At 43.4% G+C, this 20,828-nt stretch overlaps 1 protein-coding gene across 3 annotated transcripts in view; it reads right to left on the bottom strand.

Annotated features, from left to right (window-relative positions):
* Positions 1–336: 336 nt before the first annotated feature.
* Positions 337–20,828, bottom strand: part of VWA3A (von Willebrand factor A domain containing 3A) — a 51,400-nt gene continuing 30,908 nt past the window's right edge. For all 3 annotated transcript variants that reach the window (XM_081839562.1, XM_081839564.1, XM_081839563.1), the window contains 15 exons: positions 19,966–20,158; positions 18,479–18,549; positions 17,013–17,171; positions 16,511–16,601; positions 15,132–15,245; positions 13,219–13,316; positions 12,680–12,832; positions 9,974–10,082; positions 8,081–8,225; positions 6,095–6,239; positions 5,563–5,714; positions 4,784–4,910; positions 3,029–3,126; positions 2,543–2,606; positions 337–1,276 (listed from right to left, as the gene is read on the bottom strand). In XM_081839562.1, coding sequence (XP_081695688.1) covers positions 2,558–2,606; positions 3,029–3,126; positions 4,784–4,910; positions 5,563–5,714; positions 6,095–6,239; positions 8,081–8,225; positions 9,974–10,082; positions 12,680–12,832; positions 13,219–13,316; positions 15,132–15,245; positions 16,511–16,601; positions 17,013–17,171; positions 18,479–18,549; positions 19,966–20,158 — 1,704 coding nt within the window. In that variant the 3' untranslated portion in view covers positions 337–1,276; positions 2,543–2,557. The remainder of the gene's footprint in view (positions 1,277–2,542; positions 2,607–3,028; positions 3,127–4,783; positions 4,911–5,562; positions 5,715–6,094; positions 6,240–8,080; positions 8,226–9,973; positions 10,083–12,679; positions 12,833–13,218; positions 13,317–15,131; positions 15,246–16,510; positions 16,602–17,012; positions 17,172–18,478; positions 18,550–19,965; positions 20,159–20,828) is intronic.

The following is a 20,828-nucleotide window of genomic DNA, read 5'->3' as shown; positions in this document are numbered from 1 at the left end:
TTAAGAAGTGTTGAAACGCATAGAGAACAAATAGACAAACTGTTCCCCAAAATATAGAGTAGATAATAATTTATTATTATTACCATTATGCAAATTAATACACACCACCCTTTTAACCACCACCCTTTCCCTAATTGGATGACCGACAGAGACATTCAACAGTCAGAAAAATACAATGGTTTATTGAGTTTGGAGACTCCAGTTTGTTCATGACACTATGGAGACTTTGTTCCTCTCCTTTGCAAAACGCTAATGTGGGTAAAATATATGTTCAACCAGAAACAGGAGATGATATCCAACCAAGTCACACTCAGAAAAGCCCCACACAAATCAGTGGACTTATATAACTGAATTGATTTTAATGGGACTACGCCGGCCAGCATTGGATCCCATCCACAGCTTTACAAGACATTGACAGAATGTGTGCTTCTATTAATGCAGAGCACTTAATCAAAATCACAAACTACCTGGGTTCATCTTATCAAGGACTAGAGGTAGTGTTCTTTTAAAAAGATGAATGGCAAAACCTTCCCAATCTTTGGAAGAGAGGAATAAAGGGAGAAAGAAGGGGAGAGGGGGACGCCCCATATGAAGAAATTTTTCACATGGCAGTTAGCCAGTACAGCTGGTTCCCATCAGCATATGTCATATTGCCTTGGTCCCATTTCTAGTGCCAATTTCACATGACTGAAAGTTCACCTCGGTTTTAAAACCACATGATGCATCTGTGTCAGCAATCATGGGTTCTGTGATTCCAGTTTGCTCCTTGGCTAAGAGCCTAGGAGGAGGACAGCTAGGATCTCCATTTGATATGGCACCCAGACTACAATGTTTCGTCCTTCTTTATGAGAGACAGTGCTGGTTTGCAGCAAGTGTTTGAATTGCATTTCCTTGAAAGGCTCCCCAAGCTTTTGCAATGCACTCAATTCTTTACAGACCTCTGGGCAAGCTGCTGCTGAAACAAGCAATTGGAGAACACGGTGCAACTCTCATTCAGATGCGGTCTGATCATACTCAAGTGTCTAATTGTATTTTTCTAGATCAAACGGGGGGATCAATCAGGCACGTGTCTGCTGGATTTTGGAGCCACTCGCACTGCCCCCCAGTTTTGGATGGCACAAATGTTTGAGGAAAAGCAAAGAAATCAGAATGAAAACCCAGCTGAAAGGTGCACTCGTTTTCATTGAAGGATGTGTGGATTCATGAAGACGCATTTGCCATCCCAGATATGGAGCTGATAAAGTTCCATTAAGTCCTCCTTTGCTGTCTCCGTGTCCTGTTAAAAAACAACATCCCTTAATAAAAACTGGTCAGGTGATGGGAGCAAACTTTCTGCCTAAGGCCCTGGTGCAAAAAGCAACTAAAATCTGAGTGAGGTTTTGCCTATATTCATGGTTACACACCCAGCTCCTTAAGCCCAGAAGAACTAATTACTCCTATGGGGAAATGGCCCCCTGATACAGGACCTAAGTGAGGAGCAAAGCATCCTTTGAGTTAATTTGGCCTTTGAGTTTCTTAGTGTTGGGTGTCTGATAGGGAATTTGTGCAGTTAGAAAACCTGCTTTTTAAGAAAAACACCAGGCAGCCATCTTACTCTGTCTAATGGTATGGCCCATACGTGTGGACAGCCCCTTGATTCATTTGTTTCAGTGAAGGAAGAAGCGCAAATGATTAGACAAACAAATAAGGATAGGGGAGAGGTAAGTAGGCAAAATGCTAACAAAATAACCACAACAGGAGTAGTCAAGAAGTCAAAACAGAAGATTTTTCCTGTGAAGTTTTTAATGTGTGACATTATTATTATTATTATTATTATTATTATTATTATTATCTGTTTTTAATCTTTGTTGGAAGCTGCCCAGAGTGGCTGGGGAAGCCCAGCCAGATGGGCAGGGTACAAATAATAAATTATCATCATCATCATGTCAAGCAGATTTGGAGGGCAGAGGGCAGGGTGGCTCTTCTTCCTCCTTGCTTGCAAGCTGCAAAAGCAGCCCCTCACTCTCACAGATTTCTTTCCGCAAAAGATGGAAAGTGGAGCTTGGACAGAGACAGAGCAGTGAGACAAGAGACAGATGCAGAAAAAGGCTTCTGTCAGTGGAGGAGGGAGAAGGAGTCCTTTTTTCTCCCTTACTGCAATTGCTGGAGCCAATCACTCCCTGAGACAGATCTGGTCAGAAGCCACACCTCAATTCCAGCCTTTTTATTCTGCCTGCATCTCTATCTGTGTTCCTTGATATCCACTTTCTTGAAACTTTAGCGGGTGCCTGAGCAACCTCAGCACACCCCTTGAGCACACCTGTAGTACAGTCTCCATTGTTGCTAATCCAAAGCCTGAGTCTACTTAGCAATGTCATCTGGAAAGCACATATACAGTAGACATTTTGTCAATTGGTAGAGTATGAGACTCTTAATCTCAGGGTCAATCCCCACGGTGGGCAAAAGATTCTTGCATAGCAAGGGGTTGGACTACATGACCCTCGTGGTCCCTTCCAGCTCTACAATTCTATGATTTCAGAGGATTTTTAAAAAAGTATTATACCTGAAGGCAACTGTTTCATGGACAGCGGTCCTTCTGGTTTACATTCTTTTTTTCTAATAGCGATCTAACAAAAGAAATAGGAGACAATTAATTTATTTCAACCAAGTAGATTTATATTTGATATAAGTATCAAAATATGAAAAGCTGAAAAGAATGGTGCACATTAAAAAGCACACTTAAGTATGAATACATTTTACAAAATTAGAATAGGAAGAATTAAACTAAAAACAGGGAGCCCAGGTTCCATAGTTTAACTATGAAAGAAGTACGTACATTCTTTTGTCTGTTCTGAATCTCCCGATATTCAGCTTCATTGAACAGCCACATGTTCCAGCATTTTGAGAGAGGGAGGAAATCTTTTATCTACCCACTTTATCCATGCAATGCATGAATTCCTTGATCAGCATGGAATTAGTGGCCATTGTAACAAAGAGTCATGTTTTAGGAAAATTTGCCATTACCGAAAGCCAACAGATAGCCACTCACTTAAAGAACTTGGCCTGTGTTAAATAGCTCCTAGCTTTTGCGATTTCGTCAACAAGTTTCTTTAAATCATCTCCTTCAAACAAGGGGAAAGCTGGATCCTGAAAAAAGAAAAAAGAATTCATGTCTTTGGATGGATGGAAATTTATCGGTAAAGAAAATAAAATGTTTTTACAAAATGATGTAGAAATGTAGAGAGAGAACTGAAGAGCAGAAAAATGAGGAAGTGAGAGAAACCAAACTGGACAGATCTGACTAGCTCTAATCTCACCTCACTTTTCATAGGCACAACTATGAATCAGAAAATTAGAGAACTGATACGTCTGTCTATCTGCAGATATGCCCTGTGCTTGCCTTGCCCTCTTAAATTGGTTCATCTATGTGTACAGGAAGCATACAAACAGGTAGTGCCCCAGGTGTGGACTGCTTAAATGGGCAAGGGATGGATCCGGGAAGCCTATCCGACTCTGTCAGCTCCACTCCCTAACACAGCCCAAGTCCCCAGCCTGCATCCCCATTTGCCAAAGCAGGGTTCACACTAGGATCCGGTTCCTGATAGGCGGAATAAATAAATAAAAAGGTTAAGTGGAATAGAGATAGAGAAATGACTGTTCCTGAAGAGCTATGGGAATGTTTATGATATTTATTTATCTTGTTTTTCTATTGCAACCAGGGAAAACTGTTTTAAGGGGGCATATGGCAGCATAGAGAATTCATAAAATATATAATATAGGAGAAGGTAATGCTGAATTTGTCAGGAGGAAAGGGGAGACTTTGTTCATGTATGGTGATGGAAAAATCAGAAAGCAATGTTTTTGAAGTCTGGTGATAAAGTTGATTGAGGACACTTTCCCAGTTAAACCTTAAACCCAAACCATTGCAAAATTTACTGGCTGCAGTAAAAATAGTTATTAGCCTGGATAAACACAAGGCAGTTTTATATGTAATTCCAAATGCAAGAAACGTATTTGCTATATTATGGAAGGGTATTTAAAAAACCACTAGTAAAACAGAGTTGATTAAGAAAATATGGGATCAATCTGAAATGGCTAAGCTTACAGCACTTGAACACATCAATAAAATAGGCATTGGCATTAGAGAGATGAGAACCTGTGATTCAAAATATTTTTAAAAGGAGTTGACTATAAATGACTTGGAGTCATTTACAGGAGTCTATAAAGGTTAGGCTTTTAAAGTGACTCCACTGGAATGGATTACTTGTGGCAGAGACAAACCACACATACAGGCGTCTCCCCACTTAAGTGTGAGCGAATTGCACACGACTGTGTACATGTGCGGTGCTGGGAAATAAATCATTCAGACCCAGAAATGGAGGGGGAAAGCTGGCGAGTCCTCGTTGCTCACAAGAAGACCCTCCCTGGTGCCTGAAGAGGACGTCAGTGAGGGCGGAGGAGGCCCCAAAGAAACCAGTCATATTCCCATGTCAATTTGTTTGTGGTTGCCAAAGCCAGAAGGGAAGCCTCTCCTTCCATAAATGACTCGCCATGTGAAACTGCTCAAAAAAGCAGAATGAGCTATGACCCAAAAGGAACTCTCTGGAGATTTTCTTTTTGGAATAACAGGGAGGGAAAAACCTGTTATTTGTTGATGGATGGAGGTACATATCAAGATTCCCATGCTTGCCTTAGCAGCTCAAAGGACCAGACAGACTTTCATGGTACTACACAGGATCCCATGTGCTGGGATCTGGAGTGAAAAATAAGGTACAGCAGGAGAAGCTACATCAACTCAACATACATCTTCGTCCTTAAAGCCTTCCGATAGTAGCCGATGTGCTGCCATCTGTCCGTCCACATCCCCGTGGCACCGATGGTAGCGCCCACCCGTCTGGAAGGCCAGTTTCTTAAGAAAGTCATTAGCTGCTCTGTGGAAGACAAGAGGGATGCGGGTGGGGAGAGTTCTTTGTACTATCTTTCAAATAGGTATGAGTGTTATCATCACATCTCTTCTAAGAATGTCATTTCAATGTGGGTGACATCGCTGTTATGTTGCATCAGCCCTGCCCAGAGAAATAATTCACATTTGCTTGTAACTTCTGGTTTCAGATCAAACCAAGTCCCTGGGAACATTAAGAGTGAGGTTCGTTCTTGGTTTTTGTTTATTAAAACAAGTAGTTAAACATTTAAATGAATGCACTTTATTAAAATAATATTGGACCCCTCTGGTTTTCTATTCGCCCATCTCTCACTGTTAGCGAGCATTCTGAGCATGTTCTGACTCCCTGGGTTTCTCCCCATAAAGGTATGCCTCTCTCTTTTTGCTAGTTCTGTGAACCTTGAATTGTCCCAAAGCCTGCTGATCCCTCCCTCTTGTGCATGGATGATGCAGTTTGGGGAAACTTTCAAAACCAGTGCAGCTCCAGTCCTAACCTTACGGATCATGCAGTTTGAAGTGGAAGACCTCGTGGAAATGGAGAACCTTCTGTTCAATTGCCAGCTTCATCCATGTTTTCCCTCATGTCAACCAAAAAAAAAAGATTAGAAAGCCAACTTTTTTCCCAGCAAAGCAAAACATACCTGTCTGAGCAATTAAACGAAATAGTGTGGATTATAATTCCTCGTTTCTTCAAAAGCATTTCAATTTCTTTCAGGACCAAACTGCAGCTGGTGTCTGGTTTTCCATCAGTCAGAACGTACAAAGCCTCAACCTCCGGAAGGCTGAAAGCTCTCTGAAAGAGCAGAATGGCATAACCTATATAATAATCAGGTTATGCAGAAGCACACTATGGTGAAATATAGTTCACCCCACAGGCAATCAGGGGGAATAATTGGCTCTTTCTAGCTGTCTATGCTTCACAGCTTTGTTTGCACAATGCTAAACCTAACACTTCGAATGGCTTAGTCCCTGCGCTTCCTCCAAGCTCAACAAGTCACAAACAAAATGGTGGACTCTCATTTGGAATTTTCTAGGAGGCGGAAACTTCCAGCAGAACAGAGATGGAGCCACAGTAATAGCTGCATGCCAGCTAGAGGTCTTCAGTAGGGAGACACCCACTCTCTGCCACAGGGACCCTGGTGCACACAGAACCCTCTGCCCTGCTTAACAAACCCGTAAAGCCTTGAGAATGGATGTATTCCCATGAGCGTGAAATGTTGACAGCCACTGTACAGCGTCATGGCATGTTTCATTTGTGGCCTCCACAAGGCACTCCTGCCAAACGTCAACATCTTCGGCAAAGCTGATGAGACTGAACCTGATGAGAAAGAGGTGTGTCCGTCAAAACATTAAGCCAGCTAAGACTGCCATATCAACAACGGAGCTGAGAAAAGCCCAGCTTTCAACATTCAACTGGCATGCAAAATCTGTTGGGCAAAAGAAAACATTTAGCTCCACCCACAATCTTTTTGCCGTGAAACGTGCCTCTTTGTATTATCTAAGCTGGTTGCCTAATGCCCAGGCAGGTGTTCCTGAGGCTGTAGTTAATTTTCTGCTAGAAACAAAACCACAGGGTTTGGTCTGGACATAAAGATGGAGGTTATCATTAAACATGGCCGATGACACCCAGCTCTCTCTCTTTCTCTCTCTCTCCTTTTCATCCAACACAGGAGAAGCACCAGGGGCCTAGTCCACTTCTTTGTCCAGTTTGTCGCAGAATCTTCCTCTGCCCTTTGTGTGGTGGCTATTGTGTGGTGCTTGACCTTACTATGGTTAACTGTTGGTTGCTGTATTCAGGGCCCAGTAGGAATTTGCCCAAGGGACATACTGACTCTGTCCTTTGCTTTCGCCTACCTCATAGCAATTGTTACAACTTTGGTGGTTAAGGCATTGGGTAAGTCTTTGGTGGAGGGGAGGTTGTAGCCTGCAGGTGTATCTCATTAAAGGGACCCAGGAGAAGCTGCTTCTGTCCAGAAGGCCAGGTGGGGGCTAGGCCATAGCACTCCTTGAGATGGCAACCCTGCAAGGGGTACCTATTTGATGTGTGTCATTAGGTCCTCTTTGCCTTGGGTTGACCCCAAACCTCAGTAGGCTGCCTAATGCTCAAACGGTTTTCCAATGCCTTGCCAAACCTTTTCATATGTAATCAATAAAGTCGTGGCCTGATTTGACCTAAGCTACGTGTCCTATGTAATCACTGGCATTGGTCCTGGGGGGGTGGGGGCGCCTGATTTATGCAATGATTCTTGCCTCACTAAGGCTTGCACAAGAGTGTTAAAAGGATATTGCACAAGATGCCTGTACTGATTAAAAACCAAAAAGTAAAAAAGAATTATTTATGCCGTGAAATTATAATCTCCTATGGGAATCTCCCACACATTCTGGGTGGAGAATTAGAGATAATAACCCCTCCTAACTGAGTTACTGAAATTGAAACATGGCATCGTGTAGTAGCTGGTGGAAACAGGCATGGTTGTATCATTTGGGCTGCCAGAAACAAAATTTAAAAATTCCTTCCAGTAGCACCTTAGAGACCAACTAAGTTTGTTATTGGTATGAGCTTTCTTCAGATACATCTTAGAAGGACCAAAACACAAGCCAGTCACTACATGTAACTAAATCAACATTTTATCCTTTCTGAGAAGAAACACTTGAGGAAAGCCATATGAGAGCATTTGAATATCCATAAGGGGGGGTACTATGGTGGGAAAGCAAGTTGATACCCCAAAACAGGGTCCTCTCAACAATTCCTTTTTTCTAATCTTAAATTCAATTCTCCACATTTCTGCAGCAATTTGCAGATTCTTTAAAAAAAAAAATCCTCATGAAAATTCTTCAGCATTATAGTGCAAATTTCACCTTATAAACACATTTTTTGTGTATAGTCTTGATTTATGGACATATTTTTGTAAGCAATTTCTCCTACTATAATGCATGCTATTTTTCATTTTTGTGCAGATTTCCCCCTAATATATGTATTTTGGTGAACAATAGATGGAGAACTGCATTGCAAAATTTGGATACGTGTGAATTTATAAGCATGGCTGTGTTTTGGTTTTCAAATTGTTTCGGAAAGAGCAAATTCGATAAGTTCGCCATTAAATCTGAACTGACTTGCATTTCTCCCTCATCTTAAGGTCACCTCTGCACCTTCCTTACTTCACATTATTCTTCCTCAGCTGTTCCCAGATAAGGGAGGTGAGCTCTTTTGTGACCTCCTGCAAAGAACGGTCCATGGAACCAGACGTATCAATCAGGATGCAAACATTCGCTTCCAAAACGACACCAAACAATCGACGACTACCTATTTTTTAAAAAAAGAAATGAAATGAGCAGGTAGGCTGCACATTCAGATGGGGAAGGGTGTTACTGCATTTGTTTTTGTGGTTATAATGTCACTGCTTCTGTCCCGATTTGTAAGGTTCCTTTCACTCCGCAACACCCTTAGATTTTGTAACACAGGGGAATTGAAGGCCATTATGGGCTGAAGGCCATTATGGGTGTTACTGCATTTGTTTTCGTGGTTATAATGGCACTGCTTCTGTCCCGATTTGTAAGGTTCCTTTCACTCCGCAACACCCTTAGTTTTTGTAACACAGGGGAATTGAAGGCCATTATGGGCCATTATGGGAATTGAAGGCCATTATGGGGTTTGCACACAGATGATGTGGGGGTGGGTGGAACTGAACAGCCGCAGGACAGTGAATCCCATCCCTAGTCACCACTGCATCTAGCTTGTCTCTCAGCTCAGTAATTAAACTCAAGTGGCCTTGCACCGGTTACCATCTTTAGGTCTTCATTTCTCACTCATAGTTTTTTTTTAAAACGACAGTGACAATATTAACTAATAATAAACTACATGTGAGCTATGGGCTATTCAAATGTTGGAAGCCGACTTGCAAATAGTTATCACCTCTCCTCTGTAATTTCTATCTCACAACTATTGCAATGGCAAAATGTTAGCTGTTCTCATGCAATGTCTTAAGAAAGGAGCAATGTTGGTCTTGTCTTTTGGTCAAACTCTGCTTCCTATGAACACCCCTGGAATGTTACGTGTGCTTTCTCCATTAATCCTTTGGCTGGCCACTCCATGGTGGAAGAGTCAGCTCTAGGGGTGTGGCTGTAAGAGCAGCTGCTGATGCTGCTGCTACCACCACACACAAAACAAAGCCTTCTCTCCGTTAGGTTTAGAGCAGAGATGTGTCCTTTAGGGCTAGTGGGTCAAGAAGATCAACAGCTGGAGGAGCCACAGTCAATGACAGGCAGAGGCAACTCATTCTAGTTTTGTTCCCATCCTCCTCCCTGCTGAATTCTACAACAGACAACCCTGAGATTACAGAGAAGAAAACTGAGGACGGATCTACACTCATCGTTTATAACATTAAAAAATGTGTTATTAAAATGTGACACCAGAGGCCGCTTCAGAGCAGCGAGCCCCCGGCAAAGGGAAACTGCCATTAAACATTATAGAACATTATATTTTATAACGCTTAGAAGATCAATGTAGATCCAGCCTGAGAGGTGGTGCTGCCTCCTGGAGTGACTCAAGGTTGGCTGGGGAGGTAATATATACCCATCCAATTTTGTCAAAATATCTATTATCTTCTTTATACATGAAGAATTACTGGGGGGACTGTAGAAGGCAATTTGTGGGTGAGACCGAGATAACGTTTAGTACACTGAGTAGAGCTCTGGCTTTGAGCAGGACAACACTGAGTTCAAAATCTTGCTTAATTGCAAACACCTTGGATTATCTTGGACCACTTAATTCTCTCTCAGCCTCAATCCATTATCTAGTGCAGTGTTTCCCAACCTTGGGCTTCCAGCTGCTTTTGGACTACAATTCCCATCATCCTTGACCACTGGTCTTGCTAGCTAAGGATAATGGGAGTTGTAGTCCAAAAACAGCTGTAGGCCCAAGGTTGGGAAGCACTGATCTAGTGAAAGGAAACTTCCCTCCCAAGGCTGTGTGAATTAGCTTTGTATCCTAGGGCAATAAACAGATATTATTCAACACTGCAGCGACTTCTCCTCCTTAGAGGTAGTACACACCTGACAGAAGCCACTGGACTCTTCGAAGATAGCACCGCAACACTCTCTCCATCTGTTCAATGTACACTTCCAGGTCTTTGGGCTGAATCTGCAGATGTTTGACAATTCCCTAAAAACACAGTTTGCATTTTGTCACTACAGATGTGCAGATATACAGTGGTACCTCCATTTATGAACTTAATTCGTTCCAGCGGTCCGTCCCTAACCTGGAACCATTCTTATCCTGTGGCAGGCTTTTGCTAATGGGGCCTCCCACTGCTGCCACGCCACCAGCGTGTGACTTCCACTCGCATCCCGGGGCAAGGTTTGCTACCCAGAACACCTACTTCCAGGTTAGCGGAGCTCGTTACCCAAAGAGTTTATAAGGAGGACAGTACAGTGGTAAGGAGGACAGTACGGTACAGAAGGCGGTGAAGGTCCTGTGTGAGTGCCTGGAGGCGGTTGGAGGATGGATGGCAGCTAACAGATTGAGGTTGAATCCTGACAAGACAGAAGTACTGTTTTGGGAGGACAGGGGGCTCCCTGGTCCTGAATGGGGTAATTGTGCCCCTGAAGGACCAGGTGCGCAGCCTGGGAGTCATTTTGGACTCACAGCTGTCCATGGAGGCGCAGGTTAATTCTGTGTCCAGGGTGGCTGTCTACCAGCTCCACTTGGTACGCAGGCTAAGACCCTACCTGCCCGCAGACTGTCTCGCCAGAGTGGTGCATGCTCTAGTTATCTCCTGCTTGGACTACTGCAATGAAGGTGACCCAGAAACTGCAATGAAGGTGACCCAGAAACTGCAATTAATCCAGAATGCTGCAGCTAGACTGGTGACCGGGAGTGGCCGCCGGGATCACATAATACTGGTCCTGAGAGATCTGCATTGGCTCCCAGTACGTTTCCGAGCACAATTCAAAGTGTTGGTGCTGACCTTTAAAGCCCTAAATGGCCTCGGTCCTGTATACCTGAAGGAGTGTCTCCACCCCCATCATTCAGCCCGGACACTGAGATCCAGCGCCGAGGGCCTTCTGGCGGTTCCCTCATTGCGAGAAGTGAGGTTACAGGGAACAAGACAGAGGGCCTTCTTGGTAGTGGCGCCCACCCTGTGGAACACCCTCCCTTCAGATGTGAAGGAAATAAGCAGCTATCCTATCTTTAAAAGACATCTGAAGGCAGCCCTGTTTAGGGACGTTTTTAATATTTAATGCTGTATTGTTTTTAACATTTGATTGGGAGCCGCCCAGAGTGGCTGAGGGGAACTCAGCCAGATGGGCGGGGTATAAATAATAAATAAATAATAATAATAATAATAATAATTATTATTATTATTATTATTATTATTATTAAGCTAAGGTTCCACTGTAATGTTAAATTAAGGTCATGTCAGATATCTATAGGTTAGACAGGGTAGAAGTTCCGAGACTTGGGTGATCATGTTAAATTACCTGGGTGCATTTGGGGAAAGGGTGCAGGCAAACTTGAGGGAGGGTAGCTGGTGGTGGAAGTTGAGGGTTCATAGAATCATAGAGTTGGAAGAGACCACAAGGGCCATCGAGTCCAACCCCCTGCCAAGCAGGAAACACCATCAGAGCACTCCTGACATATGGTTGTCAAGCCTCTGCTTAAAGACCTCCAAAGAAGGAGACTCCACCACACTCCTTGGCAGCAAATTCCACTGTCAAACAGCTCTTACTGTCAGGAAGTTCTTCCTAATGTTTAGGTGGAATCTTCTTTCTTGTAGTTTGGATCCATTGCTCCGTGTCCGCTTCTCTGGAGCAGCACAAAACAACCTTTCTCCCTCCTCTATGTGACATCCTTTTATATATTTGAACATGGCTATCATATCACCCCTTAACCTCCTCTTCTCCAAGCTAAACATGCCCAGCTCCCTTAGCCGTTCCTCATAAGGCATTGTTTCCAGGCCTTTGACCATTCTGGTTGCCCTTCTCGGAACACATTCCAGTTTGTCAGTGTCCTTCTTGAACTGTGGTGCCCAGAACTGGACACAGTACTCCAGGTGAGGTCTGACCAGAGCAGAATACAGTGGCACTATTATAGGGTTATAGGCCTGACCATGTTCTTCATTAACAGATTGGGTGAAAAATCTATTTTCAATTGTTCACTGTGCCATCTTGAAAATAATTCATTTGAGAGCCAAGCTATGCACAGGAATATTAATTAATAACTCTTCTTTTAAGTGCATAGGGATAAAGAACACCTTTATTGGTCCCATGGCCAAGAGAAATAGGTCTGACATCTTGCATATTGGCTCCTTCTACATCCCATACCCTCCAACATTTCTCCGATGAAAATAGGGACATCTTAAGGAAAAGCGGGACATTATGGGATCAAATCAGAAACCGGGGCAGCTTCTCTAAATCAGGGACGTCCCTGGAAAATAGGGACATTTTGCGGCGTCTGACATCCAAGTTCTTACTCCCATTTCCTTTCAGTAGCTTTGCCAGGGTCACAATGGGGTCTCCTGTTTCTTGAAAAATCCAGCCACATCTTTGGAGCCAGAAAGAAGGCTCAAGTATTTCATGAAAATGTCGTTTTTATATACAACAGCAGCTTATTCTATGATTTCAAAAAGGCCAGCGTAAATTTGACTGGAACACAGGAAACCACATTGGAAGATGTTGTCGTCAAAGCAGAAGTCTAGGTAACTGGCAGAAATAAGACATTTTTTGTACTACAATGGGAGGAAAAGCCATAGGACTTACGTGGATCTCCACGCTCGGGAAGATGTCACAGTATTTTGCTGAGACTTGCTTGTGCAAAGATGCCACCATTTCCTTCTGATGCACACACTCAGGTCCAAAAACAAGGCTGGGCAAGTCTAACTTCAATTTCTTTATACTGAATCTGCTCAGCCACTTTTTGAGAGAAAGGAGGACAAAATAATAACTGTGCTCAACCATCTTATTTATTCAGAAAGTGATTACTCCCCTCCCACCCCCTTCACAAGGCAGGTGCAGCTTACAGATATAAATTGCAACATACAAACAACCATAATGCCAACCAATAAAGCACAAATGTATCAAACTAAAGATGATATGTTTAGGATGTATATCACTCAAAGACATACTGCTGCCCTAGGCTTCTTTGGGGAGAAGGGCAGGATATAAAATGAGAGAAGGAATAAAATGAAGAACACTCAATGCTTCCACAGCAATTCATATCAAAGCGGTAAAATCAATAAAGTTTCTAGTGGCGTTTTAAGGCCCGACAGAGCTATCTCTTTAGAAATTATGAATCATACCGCTTTACTGGAGCATATCTCTTCTTCAAATGGCAAAACAGGAACAGGTATCTGCTTCTTCACATTTTTCGTGTTTGAATATTTTTTATAAACTGCACCTAGGAAAAAAAGAAGCTGGTACCACTTGATGCGAACTGGATCCATTCCGGAGCCCCGTTCGCATCCTGAAGCGAACATAACATGCAACTGCACGTCTGCGCATGTGCGGGTCGCGTTTTGCTGCTTCCGTGCATGCACGTGATGTCATTTTGAGCATCTGCGCATGCGTGAGCAGCGAAACCCGGAAGTAACGCACTCCATTACTTCTGGGTCGCCGTGGAGCGCAACCCAAAAATATTCACCTTGAAGCTACTTCAACCCAAGGTATGACTGTATCTACTTCCTACCTAATATAAGAGCTCTACCAGTGGGTGGCGCTGTGGGTTAAACCACAGAGCCTAGGACTTGCCGATCAGAAGGTCGGCGGTTCGAATCCCCACGATGGGGTGAGCTCCCATTGTTCGGTCCCTGCTCCTGCCAACCTAGCAATTCGAAAGCACGTCAAAGTGCAAGTAGATAAATAGGTACCGCTCCAGCGGGAAGGTAAACGGTGTTTCTGTGCGCTGCTCTGGTTCGCCAGAAGCGGCTTAGTCATGCTGACCACATGACCCGGAAGCTGTACGCTGGCTCCCTTGGCCAATAAAGCGAGATGAGCGCCGCAACCCCAGAGTCAGCCATGACTGGATCTAATGGTCAGGGGTCCCTTTACCCCTTTACCTTTACCATATCACACCAAGGATCCATCCAGTGTCCCACTTCCCCAAATGGCCAGCCAGATGCTTCTTGAAATCACTTAAGCATGAATGCAACAACCTTCCCCCATGTCCCATGTCTGGAACAGAAATCAATGCAACTAACACAATTGTTTTTTGCTGTTGCTTTCAGTCCGCAAACAATATGTCATTGATTGCATCCTCTGCACTGAAATGAATGGGGTGGAATAATGTAATGACTTTACCAAATTAATTGCATAAATGGCTTAATTTCACCACATCAGACAGCAAGAGAAATAATCTAGGTTTTGGCAGAAGACAAACTGCAGGGGAATGGAAACAGTGCTGCATGTGACAAATACACGATGGAATGGAAGATGATATCTTCCATCATCCCAGTTTGGCTCTACTAAAGGATTTGCTAGAGGTGAGTCAAGCATTCTTAGGTGAAAAGCTGCAGACTCTGTAGAACAAGGAGAGCCCATCTTGATAGGACTGACAGCTGCCTCTCCTTCAAGTCATCTGAGAATCACCACAACCACCGAAATTCCCTTTTAGTCATCTTGTAACATTATTTCAGATTACTTTTAGGGGTGACAACAGTCACCACAAAGAGCTGTTTGCCACCTCTCCCCCCCTCCCATAGTTTTGTCCACCTCCCACCCTGAATAATAGCTGAAATTCTCCCCTCTGCTGCCATTCCACCACTTGCAAATAGGGCTCAGCCAAAGAATTTCCAGTGATAAATCTCATTTGAATTAAAGTCATAGCACTTTAAGTGGCGTCAAAAAGCAACATACATGTAGGCTGTAAACAGGACCTAGTGTGGTGCTGAAGACATAACCCAACAAATGCTTCTAAAACACTAACCCAGCGGTTCTCAACCTGTGGGTCCCCAGATGTTGTTGGACTACAACTCCCATCATCCCAGAGCTCAGGGATGATGGGAGTTGTAGTCCAATAACATCTGGGGACCCACAGGTTGAGAAATGCTGCCCTAACCCCTCTTCTCACTCCTCTGACACCTGAAATGCCTCCCCTCTAGCACACTCAATTGCTATTGGAACAAGTCAGAGAAAAGGAGAAAATCTGCAGTGAGACTCCTCATTATCAAAGTTTTAAAACTGCTGGTTTAGTAAGAAAAAGACTGGGGATACCCACCTACTTTTTTCCCTTTGTCAGCATAAAATAACAAGAGAGAAACCTCTGGACGCTTCTTTGACTTGAAGTTGTGTTTCTTTTTTCCACTTGTCAGATAAATTTCCTTTGAAGGTACTGCAACACAAGGGCAAATAATAATAATTATTATTCTATTTAACCTAAGAATGCAATGCTTATCAGAATATTAATTTATCATCATCATCATCTCTGGCAGGGTTTAAATCATGGCGCTGTGGAGAGGGGGTCCCCCAAGCTACAGTGTTAGCAAACTATGGAGAAGGTCATGATTTGGCACTGAAGCCCAGCTCCCAAAGTTCAGACACTGCCTTGATTTGGCTGCTTTAAGCAGTGCCTTTTTCCTGGGGGGACGCAGGAGTACGCATACCCCTAAATATTTTGTGAATCTAACTTTGGCCTCATTGAGGGGCAGTATTTCAATATGAGTAGGAAAATGAGAGTACCCCTAAACATATTTTTTTTAAAGAAAAAAAAGCACTGACTTTAAATATCAAGATTCCCCTTTTGGAAACAAAGATGAAAAGGGGAAATAGGTAAGGCTCAGATGGATCCACAAAGGAATACTGCAGAAAACTTGCACTGCGGAAATTGTGGACAGTGTGAGATAAATATGCTATTAATATGAGGAACACTGTTGCCCTGAACTCTTCTCTTAGCCACAGTTATAACTTGCCTTTTCAGCCCTTTGTGAGACCCTTGACTCACAAACATCAGTCAAAGAAATATGCAGTCAAATGTTTTCTTTAACTGTTAATGACAGTAGGACCACCTACTGTTTCAATTGTGAAACAGTTTTCCTAAACACAGCAAGCCTTAAAACAATTTTTTAGCTTTCATTCCACCTGGAGCAGTAGGGCCCATGACACTGGTTTCCACCGGCCTTCTTCCCCTACTTGAGCTGGTTACTAGGGCTTATGCACTGGATCCAGGATCATTGGGGAGGGGATCCTGGCTTCAGCTGAGTTGAATGGAATCAGCCCCAGATCACCACAGGCTCTGTTGGGCCACTGAGTGAGATGGTCCTTAAAGCATCCTGGGCCTAAGTTGGGCATGCCTACATCTTGGGTTTACCCAACTCAGTCCTACTCAGAGTAGATCCGTTGAAAACAATGAACCTAAGTTAGTCATGCCCATTAACTTGAATGGTACCACTCTTGAGTTGGACTAGAAACTGGATGCAAACCATACATTATCAAGAGCCAATTCTTCTCCAGACGCCTCACACACTTCATCCAGCCTTAGTCAGCAGGCTTTGCTATTTCATCAAGCTGGTAGTAAACAAAGCTTGAAACAACAAATATATCTATTTGTAATCATGCAAGCAATAGCAATTCAAATCCATGGGCTTAATTTACACACACCTGGAGGAATTTCCGCTTTGGCACTTGGTGGACGCCATAGGAGAGCTTTCATCGTGCCATTTCTGGCCCCATCGAGCTGGTCTCTGAAGTTCTAAAAAGGCACAGTCAACATCTGAGAAAACCTTCTGCCACTTTGCCCCTGCCTACCAGCATGCTAAATGGTTCTTATTTTCAAAACCGCTTTTGAGATACCACAATGGCAACAATTATGCAACCAGATTGCTCAGTGGAACGCCTGGACACACAGGTCACACCTGTGCTGAGACAACTGCTCTGGTTGCCAGCCAGCTACCAGGTCATGTTCAAGGTCTTCTTGTTTACTTGGCCCTGTATAGACCTGTATGATCTGCACTCAACCCTATCACAGAGCAGCAACGCCCCCCCCCCAGCATTTTCAGCTTTCATCCTTGTATTGTAGAATCATAGAAGCCAACTCCTAGGGACATGGTTAGTGGCACTGATGAAGGCAGTTTTCATCTTAAAATACCAAACAGTGTCATACCATTCTGGCAAGAGTGAGGGCAGTTGGCTTTGGAAATGGTAGCCTCTGTGGTCTACTCTTCTTCTGTGTTTCTAGCATTGTTAGGTCTCCTTCAGGCATCAACTGATTAGCCAAATGACTTCCTGAATGCTGCTTTAAGGATCCCACTAGTAAGGCACACTGAAAAACAGAAGGGATAGGAAAGGTTTAGACTTTCCCTGGAAAGCAAATGCAGTGGGGGGGGGGAACCTTATCAGTTTCTATCAGGACTGAACTCAAAAGGAAATAGCTAATGTATTGCCTTCAGATGGGCAAAATGGGGGGGTCCCATTCCACAACACTTGGAGAAATACAACAGAGAACCACACATACACACCTCTTCTGATGTGCCTTATGCATCAATAAAAAAATATTTCTTGTTCTCTCTTCTGATATGGCCTATGTTTTATTATTATTTTGATCACTGTCTCTTTGCATTTGTATTGGAACACTGAACATAGTTTGTTCTTGTTTCAATCTGGTTGTTAGCTGTCTTGTAGGGCCAAACCTGACAATGGAACGTAAGCTAGGAATTTAAAAAATCATCATCATTGTCACCATCAACATTAGATGTTGTTCCCAAGCCATCAATTATCATCAACACAGAAGGATGTTGTCATTCCCAAGTCATCCATATCATCATTGTCCATGAACCTAAGAGGATGCAGTTCCTATGTCATTGCAAATTTGGAAATTCACCTTTCCATTTCACGTTTTATGGGTTTAACAATGGAACACCAGCCTACTCAGGCTGTCACCAAACTGATGGCCACCAATGTGGATAGATTTACAAGGGGATGAAACAGAGGCCACATCCACACCATACATTTAAAGCACTCTTATCCCAATTTAATAATCATGCCTTCCCCCAAAAGGATCTTGGGAATGTAGTTTGCTAAGGGTTATGAGCATTGTTAGAAGACCCCCCCCCCATTACCACCCACCACCCAAATGTTACAGTTCCCTGGGAAGATTGCTAAACCATTCTGGGAACTGTATCTCTGTGAGGAGAATAGAGGTCTTCTAACAACTCACAGTATCTTTAAGAAACCACAACTCCCAGGGTTCTCTGGGAGGGGGAAGCCATGACTATTAAAGTGGTATAAGCATCTGGTGAGGATATGGCCAAATTAATGGAAGATATTAATGGCTACTCATCATGACAACTATGTACTACCTTCAATATAGGAGGGAGTATGCCCCCAAGTCCCAGTTGAGGGAACACAAGTGGGAGAGGTCTATTGCATTCATGTTGTGCTTCCCATAGATGTCTGGTTGGTCAATGTGGGTAACAGGATGCTGGACCAACTAGGGTTTGATGTGGTCCAGAATAGGTCTTCTTAAGTTCTTAAATGTGAAGCAGATCCTGTACATGACTGAACAAATGCATCCCGTTCAACCTAACAAACACAGCATCCATTTCAGAAGAATAATATCTGAACATATACCTTGTGAGAATAGTTGACAGCGTTTTCCATTTCAGATAGGAGAATGCTGATATCATCACTTTCATAGATGCCTAACAGGAGGAGAGAAAAGAAGAGCAAAAAGGCCAGCAGAAGGCATGTCCTTAATTAAACTCCCTAGCATTTAATTTTTTTAATAGATCAGTAAGCAACTGCAACATGGAGAAGCATATTGATCATTGATAGTCCCAGACCCATTTCTGTTGAAACATTGTAGGGTTGAGTTGTTGTTGTTGTTGGTTTCATTTCTATACCACCTTATATTTTTAAGGAAAAATAATCTCAAAGTGGCTTACAACCCACATGAAAACATCAAATAAAACAACCCAAAATAAAACTTTACTGAAGAAAGTTAAGTGTACGATCAAGGCAACTAAAATATCATCTTAAAAAAAATCTCAGAGTAAGAGGAAGTCAAATATAAACCAGCATAATTAGCAAGAGAATAAAATATTATCATGCGCATAGGACATATCTGCTGCTGTTGCTGCCAATCCTGCCTATGGTGGTTCATGGCGGGCAGCGGCTGTGGAAGCTCAGGCTCAATGACCTGGGTCTGCACTAAGAGACAGCCAAGAGGGTCTCTGGCCTCTTCAGCAGACTCAGCTTTTGTAGCTGGAGCCGAATAAGGATGGGAGCGTGAGCAAGTAAAGGAAAAGGTTTTCTAAAAGTAAAAGGAGGTCCCAGTAGGGTTGCAGAAGATTCCCAGTTCAAGTTCAAAACCACATGTACAGTTTGTGAGCAAGTGGAGAACCACAACAACCTGCCCTAAGGTCTGAAGGTGGGTCACAACAATTTAATTTACTCTACAGTAGTACCTCGGGTTAAGTACTTAATTCGTTCTGGAGGTCCGTTCTTAACCTGAAGCACCACTTTAGCTAATGGGGCCTCCTGCTGCTGTCGCGCCACCAGAGCACGATTTCTGTTCTCATCCTGAAGCAAAGTTCTTAATCCGAGGCACTATTTCTAGGTTAGCGGAGTCTGTAACCTGAAGCGTATGTAACCTGAAGCGTATGTAACCCGAGGTACCACTGTATCTGATAATATTTCTATATCGCTTACATTAAAAGTAATCTCACAGCAGTTTACAATATACATTGAATCAGTACTACAGATAACTGGGCAGAAGGAACAGGGCTATCATTTCAGGAAAGCCCAAGTAAACAAGTTTTTACTAAATGCTGGGCTGGAAACACCCAACAGTCACTATCTTCTGAATAAAACTACACCATCTGTACTGTTGCAGGTTGCAGCTTCATTAGCAAGGTTTCCGCCATTGATCTTAGCGAAGGTAGTCAGTCCTTTAGCATCCCAGACACTGGAGACCCTGAGAAATACACTGTGCGTCCCAGGGTTCCTTGGGCCGGGGATACATGCCATTTAAAACACAGCATTAAAAACAGTTTAAAAGAAATTGCAATCCTAAAAATGCATGTCACAAACAAACAAAACATCTGAACATCATATACCTGTTTCTCCAAACCAATGAAACCGACCATTGGCAGTCTGGGTGATTTCTTTACAAATCGCAGCCGTTTCATTCAGACTTGCATAACGTGGCGGGATATCATCAAGGGAGAAACTGTCGATGCTGAACAGACAGACATGCAGCTTCAAGTCACAGCCGCCACAGACCTCAGCCAGGTAAGAACAGATGGCATGCTGGAAGGCAAGAATATAAGCCATCGAAACCACTTGGGAGTACTGTTTGATGATACTAACTCAACAATTTTAGCATTTGTACAGCGCTCGCAGTCATCACAGTCTGTAAGGCAAGGTGGGAATTCTTTTCCAAACTGAGGGCTGCATTTCCTCATGTGCAACTTTCTGGAGGCTGGTTGCCGTGAGAGGCAAGGTGGACAGAGCAGCCAAAGTGACTCTGTACAGTAGCCAACCTTCCAGCCAGGCAATAGTCAGTGGTTGGCACACACATCTCTCTGCCCTGGCAAGTACAGTGGTGCCTCGCAAGACGAAATTAATCCGTTCCGTGAGGCTCTTCGTATAGCGGTTTTTTCGTCTTGCGAAGCAAGCCCATTGACAGCTTAGCGGATTAGCACTATTAGCGGTTTAGCGGCTTTTAGCGATCAGCTGTTAAGCGGCTTATCAGCGGATCAGCTGATAAGCAGCTTAGCGGCTTAGGAAAAGAGGGGAAAAGGGGGAAAAAACCCGCAGGAACTTGCAAGACATTTTCGTCTTGCGAAGCAAGCCCATAGGGAAATTCATTTTGCGAAGCGCCTCCAAAACGGAAAACCCTTTCGTCTAGCGGGTTTTCCGTCTTGCGAGGCGTTCGTCTTGCGGGGCACCACTGTAAGAGGCATTGCACCACTCAAAG

The sequence above is a fragment of the Podarcis erhardii genome (genome assembly GCF_964252035.2).
Source record: "Podarcis erhardii genome assembly, chromosome: 14".
Lineage (NCBI taxonomy): Eukaryota > Metazoa > Chordata > Lepidosauria > Squamata > Lacertidae > Podarcis > Podarcis erhardii.
The sequence above is the reverse complement of the archived record's forward strand: the minus strand, read 5'-3'. Positions and strand labels throughout refer to the sequence as shown.